At 46.1% G+C, this 20,675-nt stretch overlaps 2 protein-coding genes across 5 annotated transcripts in view; both read right to left on the bottom strand.

Annotated features, from left to right (window-relative positions):
* The window catches only part of LOC141271986 (uncharacterized), a 1,184,418-nt gene that overhangs the window by 321,156 nt on the left and 842,587 nt on the right, over positions 1 to 20,675 (bottom strand). The window lies entirely within an intron of this gene.
* The window catches only part of LOC141271987 (uncharacterized), a 41,562-nt gene that overhangs the window by 11,984 nt on the left and 8,903 nt on the right, over positions 1 to 20,675 (bottom strand). For 2 of the 4 annotated variants that reach the window (XM_073682246.1, XM_073682247.1), the window contains exons 2-6: positions 12,304 to 12,511; positions 11,995 to 12,174; positions 11,788 to 11,911; positions 11,607 to 11,704; positions 11,324 to 11,408 (exon numbers count right to left, since the gene is read on the bottom strand). In XM_073682246.1, the coding sequence (XP_073538347.1) occupies positions 11,324 to 11,408; positions 11,607 to 11,704; positions 11,788 to 11,911; positions 11,995 to 12,174; positions 12,304 to 12,511 (695 nt within the window). Of the gene's footprint in view, positions 1 to 11,323; positions 11,409 to 11,606; positions 11,705 to 11,787; positions 11,912 to 11,994; positions 12,175 to 12,303; positions 12,512 to 16,776; positions 17,010 to 20,675 lie in introns of all 4 variants that reach the window. The other 2 variants (XM_073682248.1, XM_073682249.1) reach the window with 2 other exon arrangements.

Below are 20,675 nucleotides of genomic sequence, written 5' to 3'. Positions count from 1 at the left end.
CTTGTTAAGCTACTGCGACCTCCACCGCTCTTCCAAGGGGCATTAAAACCGTCTTGTTAAGCTACTGCGACCTCCACCACTTTTCCAAGGGGCATTAAAACCGTCTTGTTAAGCTACTGCGACCTCCACCACTCTTCCAAGGGGCATTGATATTATCTTTTTATTCCACTGTGACCTCCATGTCTCTTCCAAAGGGCATTAAAACTGTCTTGTTAAGCTACTGCGACCTCCACCTCATTTTCAAGGGGCATTGATATTGTCTTTTTATTCCACTGTGACCTCCACGTCTCTTCCAAGGGGTATTAAAACCGTCTTGTTAAGATACTGTGACCTCCACCACTCTTCCAAGGGGTATTAAAACCGTCTTGTTAAGCTACTGAGACCTCCACCACTTCTCCAAGGGGCATTAAAACAGTCTTATTAAGCTACTGCGACCTCCACCACTTTTCCAAGGGGCATTAAAACTGTCTTGTTAAGCTACTGCGACCTCCACCACTCTTCCAAGGGGCATTGATATTGTCTTTTTATTCCACTGTGACCTCCACGTCTCTTCCAAGGGGCATTTAAACCGTCTTGTTAAGATACTGTGACCTCCACCACTCTTCCAAGTGGCATTAAAACCGTCTTGTTAAGCTACTGCGACCTCCACCACTTCTCTAAGGGGCATTAAAACCGTCTTGTTAAGCTACTGCGACCTCCACCGCTCTTCCAAGGGGCATTAAAACCGTCTTGTTAAGCTACTGCGATCTCCACCACATTTTCAAGGGGCATTGATATTGTATTTTTATTCCACTGCGACCTCCATGTCTCTTCCAAGGGGCATTAAAACCGTCTTGTTAAGCTACTGCGACCTCCACCACTTTTCCAAGGGGCATTCGTATTGTCTTTTTATTCCACTGCGACCTCCACCATTCTTCCAACGGGCATTGCATTTCCTCCTAATTTTAGTCAGCTTTTTCTTTTCAATGCATAGGCAAACACTAAGGGAGAACCACTCCCCAATAATGGGTAGAAGGTTTTTAGTATGCTGTATTCCACGTCTGTTTCAAGGGGCATTGCAGTTCCTCATAATTTTTGGAAAGCCTTCCATTCACTGCTTAGGCCAACAGTGCACAGGAGACCCAGTTGCTATAAATGGAAAAAACGGTTTAGTTAAGGCCCTCTGACCTCCATCTCACTTCCAAGGGGCATTGGAGTGCCTCGAAATTTTTGGTAGGCATTGCACTCACTGCATGCCCTTTAACTGTGTAGCCGAACCGCTCCTTTTGGTACAGAAACATATCCTACAAGACATGTGTGGTTGACTGGCCTGATATTGATATGAATGGTCCCTGTTCCTCCTGCTCTTTCTCCTTTGCCACCACCTCATCCATCATTCATCACCTGAAGCTTTGTTTTAACGGGAGTCATAGAACTGGAATAGTAGCAGGAAAACATCCAGCAATCCTCGGAGGAGGTAGGATATGCGCAAAAACGCTGACCACCTCAGGCCTAGCCGTTACTACATACATGCGCTTGCATTCCAAGAAAACAAAGCAGACGCTAACTTCTATCATCATCATCATGCTCCTCATCTTGGCACTCTCAACTCCCCTGATGCAGAAGCCAGGCGGCTGGGGACCGAGCGTGGACACCCGGCCGCCGGGCGGCTGGGGACTGAGTATGGATACCTCGCTGCCAAAGCAGCCATGAGGTAGTGGCCAGCTTTGGCCTCCTCCAGACTAAAAGGCCCCATTTCAAGTGTAAGCTAGCAGTATGGTATTGCAGCCTGGGGGTGGGTGGGTGTTTGGTTGCACACTTACGCTTGCATTCCAAGAAAACAAAGCAGATGCTAACTTTTATCATCATCATCATGCTCCTCACCTTGGCACTCTCAACTCCCCTGATGGAGAAGCCAGGGCCCACCGGAGGAGTCTGGTTCTCTGGTGGACTCGTCCAATGCTGCCCAAAAGCAGGCCGGGCTAAAAAAAGTATGTGGGGGGGAAATGTTCCAAGGAGAAATGGGGGCGACTGGGGACCGTTTATGGACACCCTGCCGCCCCCAGGCGGCTGGGGAGCGTGTGTGGACACCCGGCCGCGGGGCAGCTGGGGACCGAGTATGGACACCCGGCTGCCCCCTGGCGGCTAGGGACCGAGCGTGGACATCCGGCCACTGGGCGGCTGGGGACTGAGTATGGATACCTCGTTGCCGAAGCAGCCATGAGGTAGTGGCCAGCTTCGGCCCCCTCCAAACTAAAAGGCCCCATTTCAAGTGCAAGGAAGCTAGCAGTATGGCATTGCAGCCTGGGGGTGGGTGGGTGGCAGGCTGCATACTTGCGCTTGCATTGCAAGGAATGGGGGAGGTGCAATTGAACACTGCCCTGGGACAAGGACTTGCACGGGGATAGTTGCAAGTCTGCATCTTCTGATGCGGAAAGGATCACTTCTGATGGGCTCACTTTTAGGCAGTGTCCTGGGTGTCAGAGATGCTTCCATGGGTCTTCCCCATGCTGTTCCCATGTCTTTTCAGCACTGTATGCATGTGTCACACAGCACATGGCCAGATAAGATTGTAAAATGTTAAAATGACATTTCCCGGTGAATGCATGTCACAGTTGAAAGCAATACAAAAGTGCAAAAACGTATAAAAAATGCTACTTGTGAACATAGCCCAAGGTGTGGAGGAGTATTTTTGTTTTTGGTTATTTATTTTACCTTATACACAAGTCTTTACCCTGGAAAGGAAGTTCCTTAACATATTTCACAGGAAAACTGTTTCAGTTTCGTTTTTGAACGTTTTATTTTGAGCCCTTAAAACCTCTGACCACGTTGTTGACAGCAGTGACCTGGGGGTCAGAAATGCTTCCTGGGGCGATGCCCATGCTGTCCCCATGTCTTTTGAGCACTGTCACTATCGATTTGGGCACTTTTTAGGCTTTCTACAGACTGCCGGGGGAGCCGCCACAAAAATGCTCGGGTCTCCCATAGACTAACATTGGGCTCGTTGCTCGGGTCGAGCATCCGAGTATCACGGCGAGCTCGGCCCGAGCTTCGAGCACCCGAGCATTTTAGTGCTCGCTCAACACTAATTGTAAGTGTTGCTCTCTAACTGAAAAAAAAAAAATTGTCGAACCATTTACTTCTACAGAATGGTATATTCTAGAGGATCTAAATAACAACTTAGGACTATTACGTGTAAACTAAAACATGGGAGATAATCAGTACAAATTATTTATATTTACTTAATTCATTTTGTTGACAATGATGACTGTAAGTTAATACTTAATCTTTATTTATTTGTTGTGTCAGCTAATCACAATTAATTGATTATACATTGTGCCTGATGAGCGTACGGGCTCCTGATTAATGTTCATTTTGGCATTGTTCATATGTCTTTATATGTTTTTATCTTTTCTGAAAATCCTAATAAAAATGATGTTTGAAAAAAAAATAAAAAATACATTGCTATACAACAAGCGGACAAAGGGGGAAATATAGTTAGCTAGAGACTGCCATGTCTCAGAGGCCCTCAGACAATTGACAAATACCGTGACCTATAGTGAATTACCATATAATATGAATTTCAAGTTTAAAAATAAATTTCAATCTTTTCTGCGTCATTTTGTAGAGCTGGGCACAATTTCTAAAAAAAACAGCCTGAAAACTTCTTCCTATGAACTCCAATAAAGCCAACTGGTATTTTATTCCAAAAGTCCACAAATCTTTGACAGCCCCTCCAGGCCGCCCAATTGTGGTGGGCATAGGTTCACTAACAGAGCCACGATCACAATACATAGATTGGCTTCTGAGGCCTCAGCTGAAGGATATACCTTCTTAGACCTCCTTCACACATCCTGGTGATTCCTCCTGTACAGGATAAAACAGTATTGGTGAGAGCCTTGGTCCGTGTGCCGTCCATATGTCCGTATGTGACATCTGTGTGGCATCCGTGTGACACATCCGTGTGCTGTACGTATGACATGTACCGTTGCCTGGAAAGAGCAGTACAGTTTGCGCTGATCCCAGGTACTGGCTGCTAAAGGCAACTCTCATCATTGTTCCGTGTCAATAATAGGAGTTGACAATGATGGGAGTTGTATTCAGCCCCTGCTGAATATATCCAGTGTAAAATGAAGAATTAAATTAAAAAAATGGCGTAGGCTCCTGTGTCATTTTCATAACCAGCAGAGGGAAAACTGACCACTGGAGGCTGATATTAGTAGCCAAGGGAAGGGGCCAAATATTCCCTGGCTATTATTGACCGCCCACAGCTGTTTGATTAGCATTTACTGGCTTGATTACAGGGGAACCCCTCAAAAAAATTGACATAGGATCCCCCTATAAAATCTAACCAGCAAAAGCTAAGCAGACAACTGTGAGCTGATATTAATTGCCAGGGAAGGGTCCATGGATACTGGTCCCTCCGAGGATAATAATATAGGTCTTCAGCGGATCCAGAAATAGCGCAACAATAAGATTTTGGCGCTTAGCCTCCCTCTTCTCACTTGCCCTGGTGAGGTGGCAAGTGGGGTAATAGGGTTGGGGTTCATGTCAGCCTTGCATTGGCAGCTGACATGAAGACCAGGGGTTAGCAATGGAGAGGCAGCTATAAGATGCCCCCATTACTAATCCCATAGTAAGTTTTGAAATAAACACACAGCCTGAAAATAATCCTTTATTAGAAATAAAAGTCCACACCCTGTTTATTAACATATTTATTTTAAAAATAAAAAAGTCAGTTATACTCACCTAACACCTAATCAATTGAAGTCAAAGTCCCCTGCAATATAAAGCAATAGTAAAAAAGCAAATGTATACTCATCTAACACTTAATCCCCATAGCCATTATCCCCTGTAAAAAAAATCAAAAATAAAAAAAACAACCATATCCCTCACCTGTCAGAAGTTTACAGAATCCATAGTATCCCACGCCATAATCCATCTGTGCGACATGTGCTCTTGAGCATGAACAGTGGCATGATGCGACCGCTCATGCTGAAGAACCGGGGAGAATGACTCGCTGCAGCGAGAGCGGGCCCATGAAATGTGGTGACTTCAGTGAGATCACCGCTTCTCACGGTTCTAGTGCTGGGGTCAGTGAGTTCACCGCAGTTCACCGTGAGAAATTCATCACAATCCTGCACTGAGTTTAGTGAGTTCAGTGAACTGCGGTGAACTCACTGAGCTTAGCGCAACACTGTGAGAAATTTTTCAAAGTGGTCTCACCAAGACCACGTGTTGTGTGACGTCACGCAGGTCCTATCTGCAAACCAGCGTATGTACGCTGAGCACCGAAGGAGCTTTACTGAGCGAATGCTGCCAGCCAGGACATCACTCCAGCACATGGCATCCTCTTGAATCAAGTACCTGCATCTGAAGGTAACCTGCCGCCAGAACGAGGTACATTAGTTTGTATCTTTTGCCTCTAACACTTGAAGATTAATAAGACTGGACTCTCTGGATACAACAAATCAAAGGCATAAAGTGTGTCCAGTACCCGATCTATTGTGCTTATTTACTGCACTATATGACATCTGCAATTGACATTCAGGACTAAACACAGCGGCAGCTGATATCTACTATTCTCAGCGGCACTGTTTCTATCCTTTCCGTCTGCACAATACATCTATCCCAGCTATAGAATTTTCAGCCTTATTCATGTTACCATATGGCTGCACTTTATTCCATATCACTGGTCTATAGTAAGAGGATCGCAGACTGCTAGGGCTTAAAAAGATCCTGCTCACTGCTACTTTTTTCCATTCACTATATGCACTAGCACCTTGACCACCTAGGGCAGGGGTCTCAAACTCGGCAAACTATATGGGCCGCACATATAAAAAAAATGTGAATTTGAAGGGCCGCATTCTTTGCAGGATGATAAGACATTTTTAATGATATCATATTGTTTTTTTCTATACATTTTTGGATAATTTTTTGAATATTTTTGGCTTTTTTATTTTATTCTTTTACATGACATTCATTTTATGAGCTATGGTACAGTTTTATAGTTTTTACAAGTTTACAGTTTTTACAATTTTTATTTCATTTTTGTGTGCCCTAATTGGCCACATACAGTGATTTTTTTTCTTACAATTTGCACCATATAGTAATTCTGACCAACTTCTTATAGTAATGTCCCCATCTTGTAGTAGTTTCCCCATCTCGTGGTAATGTCCCCATCCTTGTCCGCATCTTGTGATAATGTCCTCCATTCCGGTCCCCATCTTGTAGTTAAGTGCCCATCCTGGTCCACATCTTGTGATAATGTCCTCCATCCCGGTCTCCATCTTGTAGCAATGTGCCCATCCCGGTCCCCATCTTGTAGTAATGTGCCCAGTCCGGTCCCCATCTTGTAGTAATGTGCCCATCCCAGTCCCCATCTTGAAGTAATGTGCCCATCCCGATCCCCATCTTGTAGTAATGTGCCCATCCCGGTCCCCATCTTGTAGTAATGTGCCCATCCCGGTCCCCATCTTGTAGTAATGTTCCCATCCCGGTCCCCATCTTGTAGTAATGCTCCCATCCCGGTCCCCATCTTGTAGTAATGTGCCTATCCTGGTCCTCATCTTGTAGTAATGTGCCCATCCTGGTCCCCATCTTGTAGTAATGTGCCCATCCTGGTCCCCATTTTGTAGTAATGGCCCATGTTGGTCCCTAACTTGTAGATCATTCAACTGAAAAGAATCACTGACATTCGGCAGCCCTCAGGACCAGGTCGCAATTATTACGGGGGTTCCGGTGCCTGCGGGCGGCAGTAAGCAACCTCAGGGGCCGCATGCCTAAATCTGGCCCGCTTGGTGGTTATATTTGGCCCGTGACACGAGAACCACCACATCTATGTGGGGCCCATTATTCTGTGCGGAGGACTATGTGGGGCCCATTATTCTGTGCGGAGGACTATGCGGGGCCCATTATTCTCTGCGGAGGACTATGCGGGGCCCATCATTCTATATACTGGTTGGCCCGAGACGTTGTCCAAGTTTTTGATTTTGGCCCTCTGTGTGTTTAAGTTTGACATCCCTGATCTAGGGAGTGCCTAATTCTTGACCTTACAACTACTCTGCCCTGTTTGCCTAAAAAAAAAATCTTCCTTATTTTAGCCGTGTTGTCCATTGTTTTATTACTAGCTAGGTTTTCTTTAGGTTAACCATCAACTAATAAATATAATTTTAGCAATCTAGTTCTATTTTTGTACTGGCCGAAGTGCAAATAATATATTGATACAGTATTTATTGTCAACTTTGTGGTTGTTGTCTTATTTGCAGCTGGTCCATCCATATACACCCTAGTACCACTTTTTTATCTTTTTTATCTTATAATAAATTAATCAACCACTTACGAGTAGGCAGTTGAGGCACTATCTTCCGTTTACCAAAATGGGAGACTTATGGACTGATAGGAAGGATCGCATACAAAATATTCAAAAATTCTTTTGTACATCTTACCAATAAATTCCACCTAATTTTAACACTGAGAGTGTGAATATTATCAAAGAGTCATTAAAGACACTAGAACAACTATTATTAAAGGAGAAGCACGACCTTTGGGAATTTGCAACATTAGAATGCTTTTTAGCCTATGACAGTATACCAAAAGGGCTGTCAGTCTACAAATCATTATCTGGAGATATAGGTGATCCTACTCCTTTATCTGAATGGGACTCGGTGTTTAAAAATTTCTTAAGACAGGCTGTTTGTTTAATTATTGAAAGAAGGAAGAAACAGCTACTGGAAAGTAAAAATCGGATCACAAGTTTATACAATTAAATAAAACCATATAAAATTCATCCAGAAATCATGACTATCTAGTAGTATTAGAAATGAATTCAATTTAAAGAGAAAGAGAATGTCTAAAAGGTCCACCTGTCTCTCCCCTGCTTTTATGAAACACCGTTGTACCTGATGTCCAATTCAACATGAAACAAAGGACTTTTAGCCTATGGATATGGTTGGTGAGTGCTGCTGTTCTATTTATCTTCTAACATTGAGAAATATATATTCAGAATTTTTCCATGGGTTTGTTGGGCATTCAGATATCTCCGAACATGTACCAGTGCCGAGCCTTTTTCTTACTTTCTCCGGCTGGAGTAATAAAATGACATATTTGTAATTTGCACTCTCCAACATCCACTGCATGCTAATTTCCAGAAAGTGGCTGTGGAGTCAAAATTGTTACTACTTCAAAAGATTCAATCATTGAGGGTTATAATTTCCAAAGTGGAGTCACTTTATGGGGATTTCTACTGCTCTGGTTTTCTGCCATTTTGTTATATTAAAGCTTCTGCAAATGGGGTGTCCCATCTCCTCTGGGATCTGCTCCTGTGACGTCTGCTTCTGTCACCAGGTGCCGCCTTATTCAAGCAGCAGGCAGCGCTAGTGAAGGAGGAGTCGTCTGAACCAGAAGCTCTGGGCAGTGCAGGCTCTGTCCAGGCACTAAGATTAAGGTGCCTGGGACCTGTAGTACCACCCAGTCTGGCAGTATGGGTGTGTGGCGCCCCTGAGGGTTCAGTCGCCACAGAGGTACTGCACCTCACCCAGAGGTGTGGTGTCTCCCTTCTCTCAGGTAAGGAGGGAGTGCTGCACGGAACCCCAAACACCTGCATTAAACACTACACTGCTCCAGGCCGGCTGGAAGGGCAACAAGCAGAGCGCAGCTGCTGAGCCCTGACCCTGGCTGGAGTGGGGGGGAACCCAAAGGTAGGGGGAAACAGTAGTGGGTGTGAGTGGAGGAAGTAGTTAGAGGGAGCACTTTGGTAGGAGTATAAATAGGGAAGCCATCTTAGGATGGCAGGTTCAGTTCTAGGGAGACGTTCAGAAGAACAGCTCGGGACAGTTCAGAAGAACAGTCCGGGAGCAGAGTCTCATTAGGAGATCTGCTCCACAAGTAGGGCCAAGTCAGGAGGCCCAGGTGGGGAGCAGGGAGTAGGCTCCATTCTAAGAAAGGATCCCAGGGGGTACGGCGCGTGCAGGACGGCACCCACACGCCCCGCATCTGTCAGAAGACAGAGGGATCGCAGCCGCATTCTAGTCCCCTGAGGGTCAAGCAAGACTGTGTAACTCCGACGGACAGGAGGGACTTCCAAGTACCTGAACAGGACTGAGAGTGGGCAGCGCAGAGCAGGACGGAGAAAGACCAGTGTGAAGACAGTCAAAATAGGAACACGAGAAAGTGGGGTTCTGCCAGGTATTCCCAAGTAGCCTGAGGAAGGATTGAACCCCTGCCTGGTGAACGCAGCGCGACGCGGGAGCCCTTAACCTGTACTGTGCACCTGAGGACTGCCTTAAGAACTGTGAGTAAAGACACGGATGACTGCACTGCACCGCCTCTGTCCAATTATTTCGTCCACTACAACGGCCAGTGCAACCACCATTCACTTACACTGCCCTGAGGCCTGCTCCACCTGTGGGGAGCCGTCCCATCACAAGCTGCCCTAACATCTGCCTCAGAGGACTGTTGCAGCGCTGGTGATCCTCACCAGACACCACAGGTGGCGTCAAAAAACTTTCTAAAAATAACCCCTTTTTGCACTGACCGCCCTGGGTCACGGAATGAGCCAGCCACCGTGATATTCCCCGCTAACCGGTGTCCAGAGGCCCGGCTGCCGAGTACCCCACGGCCCTGGGGGCGCGTCAAGTGTGTGTGTTGTCTAGCTGCTGTAATCTGTTCCCTACTTCAGCCAATTGGAAAGCACCGTACCCTACTAAAGGTCAAAGCATATTGCCGGAAGCTGCCAGATACAGCCTTGTTCTCCTCTGGTTCAGTCCTCTGCACTCAGCTCCCGGCTTGTGTATTTGTTTCCTGTTGTGACCCTGGCCCATTTACTGACTACTCATGTGTCTTCTGATTTTGTATTTTCTGTGCCCTCCTGGCTCTGACTCAGCTACCTGACTATTCTTCTTGCCATCTCACACCACAAAACAGCAGGTAACACCATGGCCCAAGCCTAGAGGTCTCTGTTTAAGTCCAGATCCATGTAGAGGGGTTAAAGGGTGATGGGCAAGGCAATCCCTATTTTGGACACTAGCTACTTTAGTCAAAAACTGTGAGTATAGACAATAACACATCTAGTGAAATGATCAAACTCAACAGTCTTCATCACTATAGAAAGAGTAAATAGTGGTGAAACCTCTCAGGGGTAATTAGAGTATGGGGCTTGGTGGCTCTTGGCAATCTATACTATCGTAAGGCACAATATTTTCTGTTGGATTAATTTCTTGAAGAAATATTCTCATTAAATGTCTAATATTTTATAATAGTGCGGAGCTGAGGTGTCTTACATTTAGATCTCGGGCATCTGGAAGAGGCAATGGAGACCTTTTTTTTAAAGACTATCAGAGCAATACAGACTCACATAAGTGAAGCTGGCCGATTCCACCACAATCAAACCATCATACATAATAAACCTTTAAAAAAAGATATAGAATAAAAAACATGTTACATCCTCAATAACAACATATGTTTGGGTGGAGAACTCCAACACTAAACCGGAGTTTCATTCATTTATGGTAGATCATTGGAAATACTATGAGTCCTGACCAGAAGATTAGAGAAAGTATTAGTGCTCCCATTTCAGGAGTGATTGTGCAGTAATCTGAATTCCTTAGGATCGAAAACTTAATGGAATTTAGGACGTGGAGTGAATCCATTAAACCAGGGTTCGAGCCATGCCAACACATGTCCTGTAGATTTGAATAAATGTATATTACAGCCATCAGCCACACACAGCTTAGAGATATATCATGGCACAGGTGTAATTTTTTTTCTATAGTTTATCACAATCCTGTTTGAAGTTAGTTGGTTTTAAAAGAAATTGAAAAGTCAGGATAAAGGGAAACTGTTGTTATTGTACAGAAATTCACACTTGGCCCTCACTGCACATTTAATATTGTCGACCATAAAATGTGATCATATGATCATATTCAGCAGCACAGAAAGGAGAGAAGGTAGATTCATCCAATAAGATATCAGGGATCTTGGAGGACAACAGCATCATTGCCCTCCGCTTTCTTTTACAGACCCATCATAATAGTTTTCTTCAAGTGATTTTCTAACTTGTCAGCACATTCTACGTACGCTGTCATTTTACTTTGTAGTTTACAGATCTGGGCAGGTAATGATCAGCGTCTTCTAATTCCAGGGGCTAGGTGGATCATCCAAGTTGTAAGCTCTATAGAAAAGGGCTTTCAATATTCAAACTTATTTGAACAGTTCTGGGAGGAGGAGAATGTTGTGGTCAAGAGGCAAAATTGTGATACGGCCAGACTACACCAGCGATAAAGCAGCCACAGCCGGTGACCGAGAAGAATCTGTGACTTCTCTGCATTTAGTGGTTACTACTCACCTGGGTAGCCAAATGTAGCAATCTCCTCTTTACACCAGTCATCACCATATATCTCTGTAGTATTAATATAGGTCAGATCTTCACCCTGAAAGAAATATTGTAAAAGTCACTGACAGATGGAGAAGTCACATGTATGATCAGCTCTAATCCTGCCATCTCCACCGTTCTCATTACACAAGTATAAAACATATAATACTGGTGGATAAAACAACACTGAACACAAGACCTTCACAGCCATCTACACATCATAGGGGAGATCTCATGACACCTTCTCTCCATCTACCTGATAATCCTGAGGAACATTGGGATCTTCTTGTTTACAGTCCTGTGGAAGAAGAGGACGGGGACATCTCTCTGGTGTTGTCCTCTTACTGGATAGATCTGGAGAAAACACATACAGGGAGTGAATTCATTCTTTACATACAGATAATTATAGGCCGTGTGTATTTAGTCCTGTCTATTACCTGGTGATGTGAGGGGCTGGGGAACCTCCATCATGACGTCCTTGTACAGATCTTTGTGTCCTTCTAAAAACTCCCACTCCTCCATGGAGAAATAGACAGCGACATCCTGACACCTTATAGGAACCTGAAAGATACAAGGATACTGTCATCCTCCCGATCCCTTCATAGCATTACTGTATAATGTCCCAGCATTCCCAGCAGTGTCACCTCTCCAGTCAGCAGCTCAATCATCTTGTAGGTGAGTTCTAGGATCTTCTGGTCATTGATGTCCTCATGTATCAGGGGGTGAGGTGGAGGCTCCGTGATTGGGCTCAGGGGTCTTCCCCATCCCTCATACACAGGGGCCTGACAGTGCTCACTAGAAGTCTTCTTCACTACTGTGTAATCCTGGTTATGGAGAGACACATTAATAAATCTCACTACAGACATTTCCAGAGTCCTCACCTCTCCAGTTCTGTCCATCTGTTATTCCCATAGATAAGAAAGATGTAATGTGACGTCATCAGAATCTCTCACCTCTCCAGTAAGACGGAAGAGGATCTCTAGGGTGAGGTGTAATATTTTCTCTGCCATCTTGTCTCTGTCCATATCCATCTTTGATGAGTAAATCAGGAAAATTCTCTTATCTAGAAGATCTTCACTGAGAGGATCCGATATTGTAGAGATCTGAATAGGAAGCTGAGCCGATGTAACATCATAAAAATCCTGTGTAATAATACAATTACTGGAGATAATAAGGGAAACATATGAGGAGATTTATTATTTTACAGTATTTAGTTTTCTTCTTTACATCTACTATATTTTAGGCCACAGACAACAAGCAGTTTCTTCCTTGGAGTCTGCAGCTGAATACTTTTCTCATAGACTCATCTTCCATAATGCTAATTCTCATCTCATTTATCGACTCTGGAATTGGCATTAGCAATACTGCAGGAGATATTCATTAGATGAGACTTGAGAAATAACTACTTCTTGGTGAAAGCGACATCTTCATCTTCTACTACAGCTCTAGAAACATATTTGGCCAGAGTCGTCACTGACTACATCACCTCCGGTCGTCTATATGAATGTTTCCCATCTTCCCCGGACTGTAATCTTCTATCACGTTAGATCTCATATCTGATTCACACACAGAAGTTTAAGGCATTTATAAAAGCTTTTTTCTTTGCACAAACACCGCGGGCAGAAATGATTTGATACCAAAGTCTCCACGTACAGTGTTTTATGGGGTTTATTTCTGGCCTTAGGCTTTCCTATATTACAATAGAAACACCAGAAAAAAAGCAGATATTAGCCCCTTTACAGCCAGGGGCGTAATAGTATGCACCAGGCTGTCACCCCCTGTTCAGCGCGGGCTTCGGCGCCCAAAACCTGACAAATTCAATGGACGAGAGAGTTCAGAAGCTCCTTTCGAACAAGGGGTCCTATGTGCAAATGTAACATCACCTAGAATAAAGTTTTGAGTTGAAAACTGTTTGATTTCAGTTTCTAACAACCTGCTAATGCTTATAATTTCAAAAATGACCATTTTTTTGTTCTTTATTAAAATGAAAAGGTTGAAAACTCTGCTGTGCATAATAATTTGGAACATGCATTTTGAGTGCAGTTTGAGTTTTTTATTTTTTAAAAAATATACTGTTATCATAGGCAGTTTGTACAAAAACCTTTCAATTGTACTCTAATAGTTATTTGACTGGAAAATTACAATGACTGCAATTCATATAGGTAATTTGGGAAAATCTGAGAAAATATTATTTGCATAATAATTTGGAACACAGTGTATATGGTCGGGATTTGCTGCGAATAGTGAATATTGGATATCCTATAGTGAAAGAGTTATTATATAATGGAAAAAATTCATAGAGATTGTGGAAAATCAGGGGTCTAGGGAAATTTTATACATACCAAATGGTCAGTGAAACGGTAGAGCATGACCACAACCAGTCATCTGAGAAGGTTTGACAGAGCTCGGCTGAATACCCCTCCTCCACCAAGTACTCGATAGTATAGGGCTGCCTAGTTACTATGATACTTAAATGCCTAATAATGGTGCCTGGGCCTGCAATGTATGAAAGTCTATTAGGGAGGGCCAGAGGCATAGTGGATTGGATTTCTAGAAATCCCATGTTCACTATGCGCCTCTGTGCAGCTGGGGATCACCCGCGGAAACTGACATGCGGTGCGTCTTTCAGACCCGCAACATGTCAATTTCTCTTGTGGATTTTCCCCATAGATTAACATCAATGAGGAAAGTCAGCATGTTAAAAAAAAAAAATTGTGGCCACACATTTGCATAAATGAGGGAGGAAGCCACTCGGCTGTTGTGCAGCGTTAGGGCCACAGGCAGCTCTGGATCGTGGGCACATAGCCTCAAAGTCCATTCCAGGATGACCACACACTCCTTGCTGCGGCACAGCATCTTCAGCTCTCCATAGGAGACTTGTGTGCCAGTTTGGTGGCACCATAGCTTCCTCTCTAGCATAAAGCTGCGTGCCCACTATGTGTTTTTCAAGCGTTTCTGCTGCGGAATTTCTGCAGCGAAAACGCTTAAAAAATGCTTGGTAATAAGTGCCCCATGGTCCCCAATGATAATCCGCTGTGCACATGCTGCGGAAATTTCCGCTGCGCATTATCATTGCGGAACAATACGCAACATGTCCATTAATTTTGCGGACACGCAGCGTAATCGCCGCCATTGACTTGCATTGGACCGTGTGACATCCGCATCACTGCATCTGCACATGCGGATATCACACGGTTCAATGAGCGGATGGTACCCAGGTCTGGAGAAGAGGAGACTCTCATCCAGACCTAGGTACCATAGAAACTGTAAAAAAAAAAGAATTTAATATAAAAAACAAAGATTATACTCCCCTTCGGATGTCCCCCGGCCTCCTCACTGATGCGTGCGATGTGTTGGGCGGCTAGCGGTGGTGTGAGGACCTGACATGACGTCATTGAGTCATGTGACAGGTCACGCGACCGCTGACGTCGGAGGTCGCGTGACCTGTCACATGACTCAATGATGTTATCGCAGGTCCTTCACACCACCGCGAGACACCGGGGAGTCCGGGCGGAGCGGAGAAGGAGACCGGGGGACATCAGAAGGTGAGTATAATCTTTATTTTTTACCATTCTCATTCTTTTTTTTTAACTATTACTTGGTCACACTATATAAATCCATGCCGGCTGCATGGATTTATATAGTGTGACCAAGTTGTCAAGCACTTTTCCAAGTGATGCTAAAATCTCTTGGAAAAGCGCTTGATAACCCGCATGCAGAAATGCATGCAAAAACGCTTGACAAACGCTTCTACCTGGCGGGAAAAATGCATGTAAAATCCCCATGCGTTTTTCCTGCCAGGGAGAAGCGTAAAAAATATGCAGCATTTCTGCTTCGTGGGCACATAGCCTAAAGAATTGTTTGCTTAAATCCTGTTAGTCTAAGATAAGGAATCCTTCCTTAACTTAATCCCCTTTTAATAAGGCCTTCTGCCCTCCAGGGAAAAGTTCCTTACCATTTAAGTAGGCCTCCTGGCCTGAGCTAAGGATTTCACCCTGCTCTTTGTCTCCGCTATGCTTCCTGCCTGGAATCCAGATTCCCACTGCCTATATCTTTGCTTAATTCAGAACGTACTGTCTGATGCCTCAACATCTTTTTCAATGATTTAGATGAAGGAATTGAGGGTAAACTGATTAAATCTACTGATGACACAAAGCTAGGAGGGATAGCTAATACTAGAGAAGAGAGAGGGGATTCAAAAAGATAGAAACAAACTGGAACTGTGGGCAGTAACTAACACAATGTTTTTTAACAGGGAGAAATGCAAAGTCCTATATCTGGGCAAGAAAAATGAAAAAAACATATACAAAATGGGAGGAATAGAGCTAAGCAACAGTACATGTGAAAAAGACTTGGGTATACTAATAGATCATAGACTGAACATGAGTCAACAGTGTGATGCAGCAGCAAAAAAGGCAAACACAGTTCTGGGTTGCATTAACAGAAGCATACAGTCTAGATTACATGAAGTAATTATCCCCCTCTTCTCTTTGGTAAGACCTCATCTGGAATACTGTATCCAGTTTTAAGCACCTAATTTTACAAAAGACATAAAGAAGCCGGAGCAAGTTCAGAGAAGAGCGACCAGAATGGTGACCGATCTGCAAACAATGTCCTATGAGGAACGGTTAGAGGATTTGTGAATGTTTAGCTTGCAAAAGAGAAGACTGAGAGGAGACTTAATAGCGCTCTACAAATATATGAAGGGCTGTCACGCTATAGAGGGATCAGCTTTCTTCTCATTTGCACAAAGAAAGACTATAAGCAATGGGATGAAATTGAATGGGAGAAGATACAGATTAGCTATTAGAAAAAAAACTTTTTGATAGTGAGGGTGATTAACGAGTGGAACATGCTGACAACGAGAGGTGGGGAGCTCTCCTTCAATGGAAGTCTTCAAACAAAGGCTAGACAGATATCTGTCTGAGATGATTTAGTGAGTCCTGCACTGAGCAGGGGGATGGACCAGATGACCCAGGAGGTACCATCCAACTCTACCATTCTATATGCCCCTGCCTATCCAACTGTCGTGTGGTAAATACCTCATAGGTCCTGGGTTCATTAGTATCTGTACCAAGAATGGGGCGGAGTATTTATTAATTAGCCATGGGATAGTCGGTGGTGTGGACGGTACCAAATTGTGTGTGTAGGGGGCATTACTGTGGGAACCCCCACCCTTCAAAATAAAATGTTAAACCTTTATTAAATATATGCATTAAAAACTGGACTAACGATATACAGATCCTTAAAACTAGAAAAAATACAAGCTGAATGACTTGTGGATATATTTAAACAGATGTAAACAAAGATACTGCTGATTAATTGATACAGTCAGTACCTGACTCAACCCAGTACCGAAACAGAGCTGATACTGCCTAGCCGCGAAGGTTGGCACCCTAAGGAATGACAATGGCGCCTCTACTCACCGGTGGCTGTCCCTCAGAAACCCTAGTTAACCCTGATTATATATATATTTGAGTGAGACGACAATTTTCGTAACCCCGCCGAGTTACAGCCAGATGCTTTAATCTTCGTGGCCCCGCCAAGCCACAGCAAACCAGGTTTGAGTGCGACGACAATTTTCATAACCCCACCGAGTTACAGCCAGATGCTTTAATCTTCGTGGCCCCCTTTTGGACAACCACACCTATAGGGGGTACTTTAAAAAAAAAAAAACGCATTAGTCTTAGGACCTAGTTCACAACATATCTTACTAGCTCCCTGGGCACTCTGGGATAGTACCGGCGCCACAGGAGAACTCAAGGAATGGTCCCCTGCCGCCATTCTGTAAAGGGCCAACAACTCCTGCCCTTCCTGTACCACGACCTGTTGTCGTTTCTCAAATACCTGCTGCGAGTCCTGTAGTCGTTTCTCAAATGCCTGCTGCTGCGATTTTAACTGGCACTTTAATCGCTCAATAGCTTCAGTCTCATTTGCTGCTCCCTTAACAGCCATCTTTATCAGCTCCTGCACCTCTTCAGGACACTCCATTTTGCTGCAGAACGCCTGCAGCCGGTCATCCAACCACTTCTCCATTCCATCTGGGGATACTGCTCCATTCATAGCCATCGCGGTACGTTGTTCACACTAGACAATTCACACCACTCTCCCCGGAAAAATTTTCGTGGCCCTACCAAGCCACAGCAAACCAGGTTTGAGTGCGACGACAATTTTCATAACCCCGCCGAGTTACAGCCAGATGCTTTAATCTTCGTGGCCCCGCCGAGTCACAGCCAGATGCTTGCATCCACATTCGTTGTCCTGTGCCGTTACCCCTTGCAACCAAGCTGCAGTTGCCCGCTTTCTCCAACCAATTGTAAGGTAGCGCTAATGAATATGTTGAGGGGCACTCACTTCACTGGGTCAATTAAAGCAGAGGTCCCCAACCGCCGGTCCGCGGACCAGGACCGGGCCGTTGGGGTTTTTCAGCCGGTCCGCGGCGCCGCTGACCAGGGCCGGCGTCAGCACCCGGGCAAATGCCGGGGCTCTGAGCAGGCAGAGGGGCCCACTGGCGGTCGCGCACCCCGCTGAGCTATGGGCGGAGGAGAGCGGTGTCAGCGCCCGCCCTTCTCCGCCGCTTGCTCAGGGCCCCGGCAGCCCGATACTTAACTCTCCCCGTGCCTCCGCAGATCAGCTGTCTTCCTGCTCTGCGCTCCCTGTGACGTCTCAGGTCAGAGGGCGCGGTGACGTCTTTACACCGCGCCCTCCCCTGAGCCGTCACAGGGAGCGCTGAGCGGGAAGACAACGACAACGCTGGAGTTCGGAGCCGAGCAGCAGGCAGCGGGCAGCAGGTAGCAGGTGAGGAGAAGGGAGGTGAGTATTTGATTTTTTTTTTTTTTTTAATGTATGGAGGCATGGGGCATTATAAAGAGGGGAGGGGGGGCATCCTGCATGGGGCATTATAAAGAGGAGGGGTGACAGCCTGCATGGGGCATTATAAAGAGGGGGGGATTCCTGCTTGGGGCATTATAATGAGGAGGGGTGACAGCCTGCATGGGGCATTATAAGGTGGGGACAAGCCTGCATGGGGCATTATAAGGTGGGGACAAGCCTGCATGGGGCATTATAAGGTGGGGAACAGCCTTCACGGGGCATTATAAAGAGAGGGGGGGACATCCTGCATGGGGCATTATAAAGAGGAGGGGTGACAGCCTGCATGGGGCAGTATAAAGAGGAGGGGTGACAGCCTGCATGGGGCATTATAAAGAGGAGGGGTGACAGCCTGCATGGGGCATTATAAGGTGGGGAACAGCCTGCATGGGGCATTATAAAGAGGGGGGGATTCCTGCTTGGGGCATTATAATGAGGAGGGGTGACAGCCTGCATGGGGCACTATAAGGTGGGGACCAGCCTGCATGGGGCATTATAAAGAGGGGGGGATTCCTGCTTGGGGCATTATAATGAGAAGGGGTGACAGCCTGCATGGGGCATTATAAGGTGGGGACCAGCCTGCATGGGGCATTATAAGGTGGGGAACAGCCTGCACGAGGCATTATAAAGAGAGGGGGGGACATCCTGCATGGGGCATTATAAAGAGGAGGGGTGACAGCCTGCATGGGGCAGTATAAAGAGGAGGGGTGACAGCCTGCATGGGGCAGTATAAAGAGGAGGGGTGACAGCCTGCATGGAGCATTATAAAGAGGAGGGGTGACAGCCTGCATGGGGCATTATAAAGAGGGGGGGTGACAGCCTGCATGGGGCAGTATAAAGAGGAGGGGTGACAGCCTGCATGGGGCAGTATAAAGAGGAGGGGTGACAGCCTGCATGGAGCATTATAAAGAGGAGGGGTGACAGCCTGCATGGGGCATTATAAAGAGGGGAGGTGACAGCCTGCATGGGGCAGTATAAAGAGGAGGGGTGACAGCCTGCATGGGGCAGTATAAAGAGGAGGGGTGACAGCCTGCATGGGGCATTATAAAGAGGGGGGGCAGCCTGTATGGGGCATTATGTGGGGGGTAACAGCCTGCATGGAGCATTAAAAGGGGGGGCCTGTATGGGGCATTATGTGGGGGGGAACAGCCTGCATGGAGCATTATAAGGGGGGGGCAGCCTGTATGGGGCATTATGTGGGGGTAACAGCCTGCATGGAGCATTAAAAGGGAGGGGCCTGTATGGGGCATTATGTGGGGGGTAACAGCCTGCATGGAGCATTATAAGGGGGGGACAGCCTGTATGGGGCATTATGTGGGGGGTAACAGCCTGCATGCAGCATTATATGGGGACCGGTATCCTGTATGGAGCGTTATATGGGGGCCAGTATCCTGTATGGAGCGTTATATGGGGGCCAGTATTCTGTATGGAGCCTTATATGGGGGCCAGTATTCTGTATGGAGCCTTATATGGGGGCCAGTATTCCGTATGGGGCCTTATATGGGGGCCAGTATTCCGTATGGGGCCTTATATGGGGGCCAGTATTCCGTATGGGGGCAAGTATTCCGTATGGGGCCTTATATGGGGGCAAGTATTCCGTATGGGGCCTTATATGGGGGCAAGTATTCCGTATGGGGCCTTATTTGGGGGCAAGTATTCCGTATGGGGCCTTATATGGGGGCCAGTATTCCGTATGAAGCGTTATATGGGGGCCAGTATTCCGTATGGGCGTTATATGGGGACCAGTATTCCGTATGGAGCCTTATATGGGGGCCACTATTCTGTGTGGAGCGATTCACCGGTTTCTGAGCTATTGTAGAATTTACAATAGATATTATGGATTTATAATGTTTTCTGCCATAGCCGTGACAGCTCGCAGCTCCCGGCAGAGAACATTATGCAGGACGGGGTGGGGCGTCGGGCGGGTCTTAGTGACGCAGCCCTCCACAGCACAGCATGGTACCTGTTGTACGTCACGGAGCGGGTCTTAGTGACGCGGCCCTCCTGCACAGCATGGTGTGTTCCTGACGGGGTGGGGCGGCAGGCTCTCCTCACTGACACGCCCCCGGCAGAACATGTTATGTGGGGCGTGCTGGGGCAGCAGACTGGCTTCAGTGACGCGGCTCCCGGTACCGGTGTTCAGTGTGTAGCGCTGCTAAGCAGCAGCGCTGTATACACTGACGCTCAATGTACAATGCTGCTACTTAGCAGCGCTGTACACCGAGGTCCCGCCAGCATCCTCCCCATACAGCTCCACCACTCCATAACCCCACCCCCATATGACCAAAGCCCCGCCCCCACCCCCACCGGGCCATGGAAAACTGGTCTTGCTTAAAGCCGGTCCCTGGTGCAAAAAAGGTTGGGGACCTCTGAATTAAAGCACACATGCAACGTTTTCCGGTAATATGAAGACTAGCAGTTTATTACACATCATAAACTGCTTATAACAAGTCCA

Source organism: Phyllobates terribilis, unplaced genomic scaffold, assembly GCF_046119375.1.
Source record: "Phyllobates terribilis strain yellow unplaced genomic scaffold, ASM4611937v1 Scaffold_5__5_contigs__length_657084704, whole genome shotgun sequence".
Lineage (NCBI taxonomy): Eukaryota > Metazoa > Chordata > Amphibia > Anura > Dendrobatidae > Phyllobates > Phyllobates terribilis.
This window is presented reverse-complemented; position numbering and strand designations above follow the sequence as displayed.